The sequence below is a fragment of the Cibotium barometz genome, chromosome 31 (genome assembly GCF_041138505.1).
Source record: "Cibotium barometz isolate CiBa-2024 chromosome 31, ASM4113850v1, whole genome shotgun sequence".
NCBI classification, from domain to species: Eukaryota; Viridiplantae; Streptophyta; class Polypodiopsida; order Cyatheales; family Cibotiaceae; genus Cibotium; species Cibotium barometz.
This window is the reverse complement of record NC_141076.1, coordinates 54,095,444-54,109,238: the sequence shown is the minus strand read 5'-3', so window position 1 is coordinate 54,109,238 and position 13,795 is coordinate 54,095,444. Positions and strand designations below refer to the sequence as shown.

The 13,795-nt window shown below is 44.5% G+C and overlaps 1 protein-coding gene across 1 annotated transcript; it reads left to right on the top strand.

The window, feature by feature from the left end:
• The first annotated feature begins 786 nt into the window (after positions 1-786).
• LOC147621052 (uncharacterized) lies at positions 787-1,980 on the top strand. The gene has a single exon (XM_086825297.1). It carries the CDS (start codon positions 929-931, stop codon positions 1,679-1,681), a length of 753 nt encoding a protein of 250 aa, XP_086681423.1. The 5' UTR covers positions 787-928; the 3' UTR covers positions 1,682-1,980.
• The last annotated feature ends 11,815 nt before the right edge of the window (positions 1,981-13,795 follow it).

Sequence of the window (13,795 nt, the reverse complement as noted above, 5' to 3'; positions counted from 1 at the left end):
GGCGCATGCAGCTGCCACGCGTTAGGCTGAGGGTAGCCTGACGCGGCGGCCATGCAGACAGCCTCGGCCCCGACGGAACTATTGATTGGACTGGTGGTTGAGAGCTTCTGATTAATAAACTGCTAATCCTCTGCGAAAAAACGGATTAACTACCACTAATCCCGACCTTCATGAGCGCCCTGATCTTTGGCCTGAAGGTTTTTTCTGCTGAGGCTCCACGATAGCATTCATGATCAGTAATGGCGCGTCCCACAGTCTCGTCGCTCCTTAGGACTCTACGACAAGATATTAATGAGGGAGGAGAGAAGGGATCAATGGCTTAGAAGACGCATGGCGGGCAGGCGCGTTCTCAGGTCGTCGATCCTGGGCAAGCGCCGGTGGATGACCGAGCGTGGGTTTGTTCTTCAGGTGCAAAATCTAGCTTAAGAATCCTTGGCCATAAGGGCTTTCACATCGTGATCGTGTGGGTGTGTTGCATAGCTCACGTGGTCCACCATCTAACGGCCCCTCACATCCTGTGGCACTTAGTGGCATGGCATGCGATATGTACTCAGTCAAACAACGCGGCGTTGAACCATGTGCATAGAGACGGAGGCCGGCATACAAGAGGCAAGCAAGAACAAGATCAGGTGGCGTGGGGCACCTCACATCCCGTGGCACTTCGTGTCATGGCTCGTCGCTATGCAGTATGTACTCAGTCAAACAACGCTGCGTTGAAGACGGTTGAACCGTACTGTGCATGGAGACGGAGGCCGACATACAGGCTACCTATTATATATAGTAGGCAAGCAAGAACAAAATCAGGTATCAAGGCATTTGCTGTAACCTTCAATCACCGTTCGAGCACTAGCAGACTTCCTAGAGCATCGGTCAAAGTAGCACAGTTAGATCTGAGCTCTGCATACAGCAGCACCTGCTCCGAGCAGAAATGGCCCAGACTCTGCAGCAATTCGTGGCACAGACAACTGATCGACCACATCAAGTGGCGGCCGCTTTCGAGGTGCAGAGCGACAAGTTCTTGCAGGTGAACCTGGGCTTCGTCGGAAGCGACGGGAAGCCGCTGCCTTATGTGTGGATGAAGATGGGCAGCATGGTGGCGTACAGTGGGGAGGTGAAGTTCGAGAGGGAAGGAGTGTTGGAGCACGGCTTCAAGCACGCTATGAAGAAGGCCTTTACAGACGAAGGAGCGGAGCTTGTTCGAGCTTCCTGCAAGCCGGGATCGACGTCGCAACTCTATTTGGCCGATGAAGGCAAGCGTGTGATGCTGCTACGCCTCACCGCAGATGCCATCGTAGTCAACGGCAACGATTTGCTGGCCTTCGAGCCCACCATCAAGCACAAGATCACCATGATGCGAAAGCTTTCTAGCATCGTGTCCGGTGGCCTATTCAATGTCCGCCTGGAAGGCCATGGCTTCGTGGCTATTCTCACCCATGGCACGCCCATCACTCTCGCTGTTGGGCCTAGTGGCCTCCCCCCTGTCTTCTCCGACCCCCAAGCCACTGTGGCCTGGTCTGGCAACCTTGCCCCCGACTTCCACACCGATATCAGCTTCAAGACCTTCATTGGGAGAAGCTCCGGCGAGAGCTTCCAAATGAAGTTCGGTGCGGGCAATGGCCACGGCTTCGTGGTTGTGCAGCCTTTTGAGAAGCACCACCCTCCTCCCGCTAAGCAGGTCTGATGATTCCTCATCCATATCTCTTGTGCTTCAATTCCATTTCTTGGGTCAGAGCCATAGTTTTTTTCATACTCGTATGGAAAATATTACATACTTCTATACCCGTATGAAAAAAGACCATAAAGTCACACTTTACCTCTTGTCTTGCTTGATTCTCTAGTCTTAGAAGAAGTCCCCAACCAATCAATTGGTTGGTATGTTGAGGAAAGCTCCACAGAAGGTTGAAGAGAGAGAAGCTCCAATCTCTCCAGATTGTAGAGGATTTTTAGAGGATAATAGAAAATATACTTATTTTAAAGTAATACTGGCATGGTCTAGTTCACAGATGAGAATACAAAAGAATGAGGGTCTATTTATAGGTGAGGGAGGCCACTAACTGAGTCCAACTAAGTTCTAGAATTTTTCAGCTTGCTGAATTTGGACAAGATTTGGACCAGTTTGGCTCCCTTTTTTATTTGGTTTGATCCAGGAGAGAGGAGAGATAAAAATATCTTAATATTTTTGAGTTTAAAACTCCTTCACATGTGTGAAATGTTGAAAGAACGGTAGAGGGGGAGGAGACACACACACAGGAGCAAACCCTAATGTATATTGCAAACCCTAACCATAGAGGGAAGCCATGTCCACTCTCACACAAAGCATAATGCCATAAACCATAATCCACACAACACACTATGAGTTGTGTCCACACTCATCTAACCCTAGCTAATGTCCACACACTATGACCAGCTGGACACGCGGTCATTTATGTCTCACACATGTTCCTACCTAATCTGCCAACACATAGCATAGCTGGCTCACACTAACATCGAGCTTGAATCTCAACAACCCCTCTCAAGCTCATGATGTACTGCCGATGAAGATGTAGATGAGCTTGGGATATCAAGACTCTCAACACTCCTCTCAAGCTCATCCCATGTACTCCCAACATAGTCCGGAAGTACTCAAACTTCTCCCTGCTAAGTGGCTTCGTAAAGATGTCTGTCACCTGCTCACAGTCTTCACATACTGAAGATCAACTATACCATCCAACACCTTTTCTCTGACAAAGTGATAATGGACCTCTATATGTTTGGTCCTCGCATGAAACACTGGATTCTTGGCCAACTATATACTGCTCATGTTGTCACAATGAATGACAACTTTGCCATCAATAGGCTCACATAAATCTGCCAAGAGACCCTTTAACCATACTGCCTCACAAGTAGCAATGGCTGCACCTCTATATTCAGCCTCTGTACTGGATAAAGCAACTGTAGGTTGCTTCTTGCTACTCCAACTCACCACGGCACTTCCAAGTATAAAAGCATATCCACTAGTAGACCTCCTGTCATATGCGCTACCTGTCTAATCAGTATCTGTGTAGCCATGTATGTCCAAGCTTTTACCACTCTCATAAAGTAAACCATAATGTGATGTGGTCTTCACATATCTCATGATTGTTACCATATTATAGTAGTGATGTGTGTGAACACACTTAGGACCGCCGGGGCACTTTTTCCCTCACTAGGAGGTTTTTTCCCCCGTGCATTGTATATACGCCCATTATCTTCTAGGGCTTGTAATCTTTCATTTTTGGCACTCATAATACACTACTGTGTTGTGCTCAAGCTTCCTCATCTTCTTGAAGTTGTGTGTGCATTCCTGCAACCCTAATTCCAACAATTGGTATCAGAGCAGGCTTCCTCCTCCCGGGCAGCATCACCGGCACCTGCCGCTTCATCTCCTCCGATTGCGACGAGGTTTCACGAGCGTCTGCAGGTTAGTATATGCCGTGGGAAAGCCCGTAGGGCCTGTTCGTTTCAGAATTTTGATCTGAAGTCATTTCGCCCTCCGTTTTTGCATTCCAAGTACTGCGCAGGCAAAATCGTCCTACTGTGCAGATTTTCTGTCAAGATTAAAATCTGCAGGACAGGTGCCCATTCGTCTGTTTTGGGCTGTGCTACATAGCACAGGTCGATTTTATACAGGTTTACCTCTTACAGACAGCATTTACATCTAGTAGTACAGTCATTGGCCATGGCTAACAACAATGATGTATTCCGCATGTTGGCTGCTGAGGATAAGTTGGATGGCACCAACTATCCATTGTGGGCATATATGATGCGACATGTATTGGTAGCAAAGGGGTTATGGAACATTGTGCAGGGTATTGATGCACGTCCTATTGTGGCTGGGAATGCTGCAAACACATCAGAAACAGGTACTGTTGATGATGGTGCAGGCACAAGTGCTGTAGCAGCTGTTCGAGAACCACCACTTTCAGCAGAGCAGATTCGTTGGGATGGTAGAGATGCGCAGGCTCATGCCTTGATTGCGCTGTCTGTCAAACGTACCATTATCCCACATATTCGCTCCTGCAGGACTTCTAAGGATGCTTGGGATGTACTTGCCACATTGTATCAGGCAAGAAATGAGGCTCGTGTTGCTTACCTCCGAAAACAGTTGGAGAGTGAGCATATGAACGAAGGTGATTCTATGGATAGCTTTTTGACAAAGATCAAGGATTTCAAAGAGCAGCTCATTTCTGCAGATGAAATCCTGTCAGACAGTTCACTTGTGCAGACTGTTTTGAATGGTCTACCAGATTCTTATCAGGGTTTTGCTTCCACTCTTCGCTTGATGATGAAAGGCAATCCCAATGCCTTATCATTTGAGGAGTTAGTTTCTGTTTTGCTGCAAGAAGACCAGTCAAGGCAAAACAGGAATATTATGCGTGTCGCAGATCAAGCTTTCGTTGCTAGTCAGAGAAGCGGGAAAGGTAAAGCTGGCTTTTCTTCTAGTAAGCAGAAATCTGCAAATGCTGCGCAACCAAAGAAGGAAGACAAAGATGAGAAGAAGGGTGACAAACAGAAGACATTTTGCAAGTACTGTAAGGGAAATGATCATGTCATCAAAGCGTGTCCTAAGCTGGCTGCGAAAGAGGCTAAGAAGAAAGAGGCTGGTATGGCTGTTGTTGCAGATGCCTCTCCTTCTAACAATGAATCTGCTAATGTTGTTCAAGATACAGAATGGGCATTCAATGCGCAGTGCAGTTATGACCCATCTTTGCATGACACATGTATGTCTGCAGTAGATTCAGATGTATGGTACTTTGACAGTGGTGCCACTAAGCATATCACCTCGCAGCGCAGTTTATTCACTTTCCTTGAGTCTGCTCCCACAGGGAATACTGTCACTTGTGCCAATAACTCCTCTTATCCCGTTAAAGGAGTTGGACAGATTGTGCTGAATGTTGCAAATTGCAACACCTTTACACTTTTTGATGCATTGTATGTGCCAGGGATCAAAAAGAATCTGCTGTCAGTCTCCGCATTTGCCAAAACAGGTTTGGTTGTAAAATTTGTGGATGACAGATGTACTGTTCATGATCTCTCTTGTGGTGACATCATTGTAGCATCTGGTTCACTATGTCGAGGGCTGTATAAGCTCAATATGGATGGCAAATGTGTAGAGGATTCAGCATGTGCTATTATGGATACGCAGGCTATTTCAAATGCAAAACTGTGGCATGCACGTTTTGGTCATCTGAATTTTGCAAGTTTGCTGCGCCTGCAGAAATCTGAAATGGTGTCTTCTTTGCCTAAGCTTGAGGCACCTGTCAAGCATGTTTGTGAGGGCTGCATATTGGGTAAAATGCAGCGTGCTTCCTTTCCCAAAGATGGATCAGTGAGAGCTGAACGCAGATTGCAGCTTGTTCACAGTGATGTTTGTGGTCCCATGCAAACTCCATCATTTGGAAACTACCTTTACTTCGTGACTTTCATTGATGATTTTACCAGGCATGCATGGGTATATCCTTTGAAGGCAAAGTCCGAAGTGTTTTTGTGCTTCAAACAGTTTTTGGTTATGGCTGAAAATGTGTCAGAAAGTAAGATGGGCACCCTCCGTTCAGATCGAGGGGGGGAGTATATGTCTTCAGAATTTAATGCATTTCTGGCTGAGCGTGGGATAAAACACCAATGTACAGTGCCGTATACACCACAGCAAAATGGTGTGGCTGAGAGAAAAAACAGGTCTCTCATGGAAATGGCAAGATGTATGGTTAAGAGTCAAAGTCTACCACATGGTTTTTGGCTTGAGGCTGTCATGTGTGCCACTTATGTACTAAACAGGTGTCCCACCAAAGCATTACAGGTTGTCACTCCATATGAGGCTTGGCATAGCCGCAAGCCATCTGTTGGCCATTTACGTGTTTTTGGTTGCCTGGCATATGCATTAGTGCCTGTGCAACATCGCAGAAAATTGGATGACAAAGCTGTCAAATGTATTTTTGTTGGATATAGTGCTGAGAGCAAAGGCTATCGTTTGTATCATCCACAGACAAAGCGCATTTTGGTTAGCCGTGATGTTGTATTTGTGGAAGATGCAGTTCAGCCCTTGGTTTCATGTACTAAGGAGACAGATATCAGCTCACGTGATGTCTATGATACATTGTTGCCTCTTTTCAGTGGTGCACAGTCAAGTGCAATACCTCATGAGGCAGTTTTTCAGCCTATGCAGGTTTTAAATGATGGCACAGATCAGCCTATATCTGATGCAGATGTGCATGATGCACTTGAGGATGAGAGACAAGAGATTGAGGGCTCTAGGAACATGCCTAGATGGCTGGTGCAGACTTTGCGTGACAGCAAGTTGGATGCCCCTTTGTCTAGTCGCACTCGTTCTGGCTCTTATGGTGCCTCTTATGCGTCAGATTGTTATGCATTGGCTGTTTCTAGTATGTGCGATGAAAGTGAGCCTGTTTCATTTGATGAGGCACAAAGTTCAGAAAATTGGATGGCTGCTATGCAAGCAGAATACGATGCTATTATGAAGAATAGTACATGGTCTTTATGTGACTTGCCCCCTGGCAAGAAGGCCATTGGCACTAAGTGGGTATACAAATTGAAGCGTAAGCCTGATGGCACAGTGGATCGCCATAAGGCTAGGCTTGTTGCAAAAGGTTATGCTCAAGAGAAGGGCATTGATTTTGATGAGACTTTTGCTCCCACATGTCGTATGACCACTGTTCGTAGCATCTGTGCATTAGCAGCTCATAATGGTTGGAATGTACATCAGCTGGACATAAAGACTGCGTTCTTAAATGGAGATTTGCATGAGGAGGTGTATGTATCGCAGCCTCATGGTTTTGTTCAAAGAGGGCAGGAAAAAAAAGTGTGCAGGTTAAAAAAGGCTTTATATGGTTTAAAGCAAGCTCCACGAGCTTGGTATGAAAAAATACATGCATATTTAACTGCACATGGGTTTCAGAATAGTCCAACAGAAAGCACTTTGTATGTTAAACGTGTGGATGGTGTACATCTAATCATTGCTCTCTATGTCGATGACATGCTGCTCACAGGACCAAATGAGAGTCATATTGCTGATTTTAAGGCTGATTTGAATGCCTCTTTTGAGATGTCAGATTTGGGGCATTTGCATCATTATTTGGGGATACAATTTAAGCAGTGTGATGGAGGTATTGCTTTGTGTCAGACAAAGTATATTGAAACATTGTTGCGGAGATTTGGCCTTGAAGACTGCAAGCCTATTGCTACTCCAATGGAGACAGGTTTGAAGTTGAGTCTTCATGATGCTGGAGATCACTTTGATGTCACACTCTATCAGACAGCTGTTGGTTGCCTCATTTATGTATGCATTACGAGGCCAGACATTCAGTTTGCAGTCTCACAGGTGAGCAGATTTATGCATAGCCCAGGCATTAAGCATTGGCAGGCAGTGAAGCGTATCTTTCGCTATTTGAGTGGTACTCGGCATCTTGGGTTGTTTTATCCCAAGGGGGGATCATTGCCGCCAGATTTACATGTTTTTTCAGATTCTGACTGGGCTGGTTGTTATGACACACGCGTGTCCACGAGTGGTTTTTGCTTCATGCTTGGAAGCTCATGCATATCATGGTTGAGCAAGAAGCAGCCTACTGTGGCCACTTCTAGTTGTGAAGCTGAGTACAGGGCAGCTTTCACAGCTACGGTTGAGTGTGTGTGGCTCAGACGCCTTATGGCTGATTTGGGTGTTGGGCAGCCATCTGCCACCACCATCTTCACTGACAGTCAGAGCGCATTGGCAGTTGCGCGGAACCCAGTGTTCCATGCTCGTACGAAGCACATTGAGGTGCACTACCATTATGTCAGGGAGAGATTCTCTGCAGGAGAGATCAGTTTGGCTTATGTGCCAACACAGGATAACCTTGCAGACCTTTTCACAAAGGCTCTGCCTCGTGAGAAGTTCGAAGCTTTTCGCAAAGCTTTGGGCTTACTCCCTTTTGTGGATTCGTCCACATAGCTAGACACTTCCCTATACATGAGTGCTAGCTCTTGTTCACCGCATCACTCCAGGGGGGATTTGTTACCATATTATAGTAGTGATGTGTGTGAACACACTTAGGACCGCCGGGGCACTTTTTCCCTCACTAGGAGGTTTTTTCCCCCGTGCATTGTATATACGCCCATTATCTTCTAGGGCTTGTAATCTTTCATTTTTGGCACTCATAATACACTACTGTGTTGTGCTCAAGCTTCCTCATCTTCTTGAAGTTGTGTGTGCATTCCTGCAACCCTAATTCCAACAATGATGCGTCTCACCGCATCCAAATGAGGCTTTCTGGGGCTCTGCATAAACTGGCTTACTAACCCCACAGCATAACTCAAATCCGGGCGTGTGATAGTCATGTATATGAGACTACCAACCATCTTCCTGTACATAGATGGATCATCAAGCTCATCACCATAATCAGCCCGCAACTTCACATTTTGCTCCAATGGTGTACTCATAGGCTTACACCTTGTCATGCCATACTTTGCCAACATATCCAATGCATATTGGCACTGTACTAACCAAGTACCTGCATGATCTTTGACCACTTCTATTCCAAGAAAGTATCTCAACTCACCAAGGTCTTTCATGTCAAAATGCCCACTCAAAGCTTTCTTGACATGCATCACATCTGCACCATGATCACCTGTGATAATCAAGTCATCCACATAGATGACGAGTAAAACAATCCCATGCTCTGTCTTCACATAGAGTGAAGAATCTGCTGTAGAAATCTGAAAACCAAGTGAGATAAGATATCTGCTCATCTTATCACTCCAAGCACGAGGTGCTTGCTTCAGACCATATAATGCCTTTTTCAATTTGCATACGTGAGTGGGATATCTTGGGTGTACATACCCTTCTGGCTGTGCCATATACACTTTCTCTTGTAGTTCTCCATTCAGAAATGCATTTTTGACATCCATCTGATGCATTTCCTAGCCCCATTAGCTGCAGCCATAGCAATGACTGCTCTTACTGTGCCCATCTTAGCCACTGGACTAAACGTCTCATCACAGTCCAATCCTTGGGTCTGTGCATAACCCTTTGCTACCAATCTTACTTTATGTCTCTCAATAGAACCATCAGATTTGCACTTCACTTTGTAAACCCATTTACATCCAATAACATTCTTGTCCTTTGGTAGTGCAACCAAGTCCCATGTGTCATTATGGACCAATGCGTCCATCTCAACATCCATTGCTTTCTCCCATACATGCTCTCCAATAGCCTCTGTATAGCATGTAGGTTCCACATGCTTCACCATAGATGTCATGTATGCATAGTGCATAGCAAAATCTCGATATGTCAATCTGTCAAAACTGGATATCTGACTCTCTGGGATCTCCGCAATGCATGCGGGTCACTCTGTACACCTGTAACTCTAGCATGTGGTGGCACATATCTATCCTGCCTAGCACTAGGTATGCATAAAACAGGTATGCCAAGCTCCTCATCCAAACTCTCAGAACTAGATGACTCATAACCTGTGATTCCAATTCCTTCGACTTTCTTTTTGGCTTTATCCATAGCACTACTCCCAGTGCTTACACTCTCATGCCTCAACCGTCCTGACCATGGACGTACACTGCTACTCTCAGCTTCTGCTAACTGGCCCCAGACATAGAAGTAGAACTAGAACTTGCTTGTGGTGGCAAGTTCACATGCACATCAGCCTCAAGTGACTCAATGACAACCGTCCTGACCATGGACGTACACTGCTACTCTCAGCTTCTGCTATACTGGCCCAGACATAGAAGTAGAACTAGAACTTGCTTGTGGTGGCAAGTTCACATGCACATCAGCCTCAAGTGACTCAATGACACCTTCATCTTTTGCTTTGTACCAACTAGCAAGCTCATCAACAAACACCACATCACGTGAGATGACCACTTGTCTAGTTTGTGGATTATAACATTTGTATGCCTTTCGATCCTGTGCATATCCAACAAATACACATTTCTCTGCCTTAGGATCCAACTTCCTTCTTCTTTCATCAGGCACATGTACATAGGCTATGCATCCAAAAACTTTAAGGTGTCCAATGTCTGGCATATAACCTGTAAGCCGCATCTCTGGCATGCTTCCATGAATGGCTGCTGTAGGTGTTTTGTTCAGTATATACACTACAGTAGCACATGCTTCTGCACAATATTAATCTGGCATGCTCTTTTCATTAAGCATTGCCCTAGCCACTTCACATATGACTCTATTCTTTCTCTCAGCCACACCATTCTGCTGAGGTGTATACCTGCAAGTCAATTGTCTTCTTATTCCATGCTTCCTCAAGAAATTCTCAAAAGCCTTTGAGGTGTATTCACCACCTCCATCTATCCTCAGACATTTAATCCAACAGCCATATTGCTTTTCTGCAAAAGCTTTGAAATCCATGAACTTTTCCAACACTTCACTCTTCTCTCTAAGAAAGTATATCCATGTCATCCTGCTGAAATCATCTATGAATGTAACATAGTATAAACTGCCTTTGATAGATGGGTTTTGTGCAGGACCCCATACATCACTATATGTACTATCTCAAGTGGCCTGTTACTCATATTTCCTTCTCTAGGAAACTCATATTTCCTTCTCTAGGAAACAACCTTGCCTGCTTTCCAAACTGACAGGCTTCACAAACATGCATATGTCCATCATATTTGAATCTAGGCAATCCACTGACAATGCCTCTTGTTTGCATATTCTTTAATCTCTGTATATTGATATGTCCAATCCTCTTATGCCACATATCAATGTCCTGTACCACATTTCTGCTCTTTGAGAACATGGCTGATTTTAGCTCAGGAATTCCAGCATCTAGCTTAAATAATCTGCCTTCTTTCTTTCCTTTAGCAATGACTCTACATCCATGTTTAAAGTCCTCAATGAAGCAACCATGCTCGTTGAACCTAACCTGTAATCCCTGTTCCACCATTTGACCAACTGAGGCCAAGCTCTTTGTGATAGAAGGCACATACAGCACATCTGACATAAACTTTGTCTGACCATTGTGCATGACCAATGGTACACTTCCAACATGTGTAATGACATGGTGGGTATCATCACCTGTTTCCACATAGCCTTTTACATCCATAGGCTTCATATGCTCAAATTATTCACCATGACATGTCATATGGTTTGATGCTCCTGAGTCCATATACCATGTGTCATCATTCTCAGCATTTGTCGTCATAGAACCCACAACATGCTTCATGGCAAACAAATGATTTGCAGTGCCATCATTACTGCTTGATGCATAGTTTCCACCATGTTGTGCATAATTTTCACCATAATGACCACCATGTTGTGCTCTTCCCCCTCTCAAATCATGTTGTGCATAATTTCCACCATAATGACCACCACGTTGTGCTCTTCCCCCTCTCAAATCATTCTGTTTGCGGAAACAATCTCTCGCCATATGACCATATTTGCCACAATAATGGTATTCCACATCTTGCATAGAATTTTGTTGGCCTTACTAACGTCCTCTACCACGGGGGTTACCTCTGCCTCGCTGAGATGCATATCCACGACCACCTCGAGCACCATATGAAGGCTGAAAATTCTGTTGTGGAGGCCTGTCCTGCCATCCACGACCATTACCACCACGTCCACGTGATGCAAATCTCCCCCTGTCTCTAAAGCCTCTCTGCGAGTAGAAAGCCTGATTTCTGCCATCATCATGGCTAGTAGATGCATCCAGAAATGAATCACTAAGCTTGATTTCCTCAACCAACAAGAGTGAAACCAACTCATCAAAGTCGGGTGGTAGACCTGTACTCCTCACTGAGATAGATGTATCAAAAGATTTGTATTTCTTGCCAAGACCACGCAAGGTAATATCCACCAAATCATCATCAGGCATGGGGGCATTTATTGTGGCCAATGCATCTGCAAACTTCTTGATTTCTTGCACATAATCATGTATGCTCCTTTTATTCCTTTTCACATTATGTATCTGCTGGAGACTTGCGAGCACTCGTATCTGTATCAAACATCTTGACCAAAGTATCCCATGTATCTTTGGGATTCTCAGCATCCTGTATGTGTATGAGCATAGCATCAGAAATACATATAGACAGATAATGCAGCACTTTGAATGCTCTCTTTGATCATTGCTTGTGAGCAATAAGCTGCTGCTGCTGTGTAGGTTGTCGAGGTAGCTCAGGCTCTGGCTCAGCACCTGTAATGAGATTCCAAAATCCTTTTCCTTTCAAGAAACTCTTTATCCTGTACTTCCATGCCTAGAAGTTCTTCCTATCCAGCTTTTCACCAACAATCTGAACTGGATTATCCGACATGTTTGCTCAATGCATACACCTTCCGCACACTTCAAATCTATAAATGAGCCTTCCTCAGCTCAACCACACTCCAATGAATGTTCCAAATACTCCAAGGTAGCCAACAAACTCCAAATTTGATGTAGAAAATCAACCTGTATGCATCCACAAGATGAACTGTCTCACGCAGTCCGAGATACCCTGCTTTGATGCGCTTCCATGGCTCCAAATCACAATGTAGTGGTGCAATCAAGTATGGGAAACTTGCATTGACACCTAAACAACCTCAATGTAGAGTATCAACACCATCTGACATGTGTACATATCAATTTTTGAAAACCCCTTTCTCTGTTTTGGAAAAAACCAAAAAAACCAGTAGTAATTTGACTCTAATTTCTTCAATATTTGTCCAAATTGAGCAACCAGGCATTCATTAGCTTAGCAATAGCGTCCTTCAACTCCATGTAAGAGGAATTTGTCCAATTGTATAAGACCAAGGATTAATTGCTCAATTAAAAATGCTCTGTTTCTCTGCAACCACCAGTGGACAGCCTGTTTAATCAGCTCATTCCCAACTCAATTAGGCATAATTCATCAATCCAATCACATAGCCCTCTTCTCCAAAGTGTAAAGCAACCAATTGCTAAAGCAAACTTCAAATGTATCAAGCAACCAATGATTAATTGGCCTCCTCGCTCCAAAATGAACAAAATCTGCCCTGTTTCCTCTGTAAATTCAGCGCCGCCTGCTATAGAGAGCTTTGGGAAGGGTTGTAATGCTTAATGATGAGGTATTCAAGTCCCCAATACTCCTAGGTACATGTGCAATCCATCAATGGTTGGATTTTAGCCAAAAACTCACTCCAAATGCATCAATTTTGGGCTTCCTTTTCTCTATTTTGTGAGAGCTCAAAAACTAGAGATTTTCATACATCCAAAATGCTTCCAAAATGCTCCAAAATCACAGTAGGGCTTGCATAGAAGTTGCCAATACATCTCTCATTGTCAGATACATGTTTGCTTTGCCAGATTTACATGTATTTCCACCATACATCAATGCTTTCAAGCTTTAATGGAAAGCTTTCAAAAACCAAAATTTTGCTTTGCTTTGATTTGCTCTAACTTGCTTTGTTTTTGCCTGTATCACCTGCAGTCTCCCTGCAGTCCGCTCAAGGATGTTTAGAAGACCTTACCCGGTAGGCCAAGCTCTCAGATCTGATAGTATTTGGTGTGCTCCAAGCTTCACAGCTCCAATGGCAAGCTTCACAGCTTCTCTTCACAACTTCTTCTCCCTCTTCACTCACTCACTCATAAACCCTAATAAACAGCACAAGGCTCTGATACCATGTTGAAAGAATGGTAGAGGGGGAGGAGACACACACACAGGAGCAAACCCTAATATATATTGCAAACCCTAACCATAGAGGGAAGCCATGTCCACTCTCACACAAAGTATAATGCCATAAACCATAATCCACACAACACACTATGAGTTGTGTCCACACTCATCTAACCCTAGCTAATGTCCA

Bases quoted from the DNA above. Each gene is read 5' to 3' on its own strand.
- LOC147621052 (XM_086825297.1), top strand. From the start codon at position 929: ATGGCCCAGACTCTGCAGCAATTCGTGGCACAGACAACTGATCGACCA.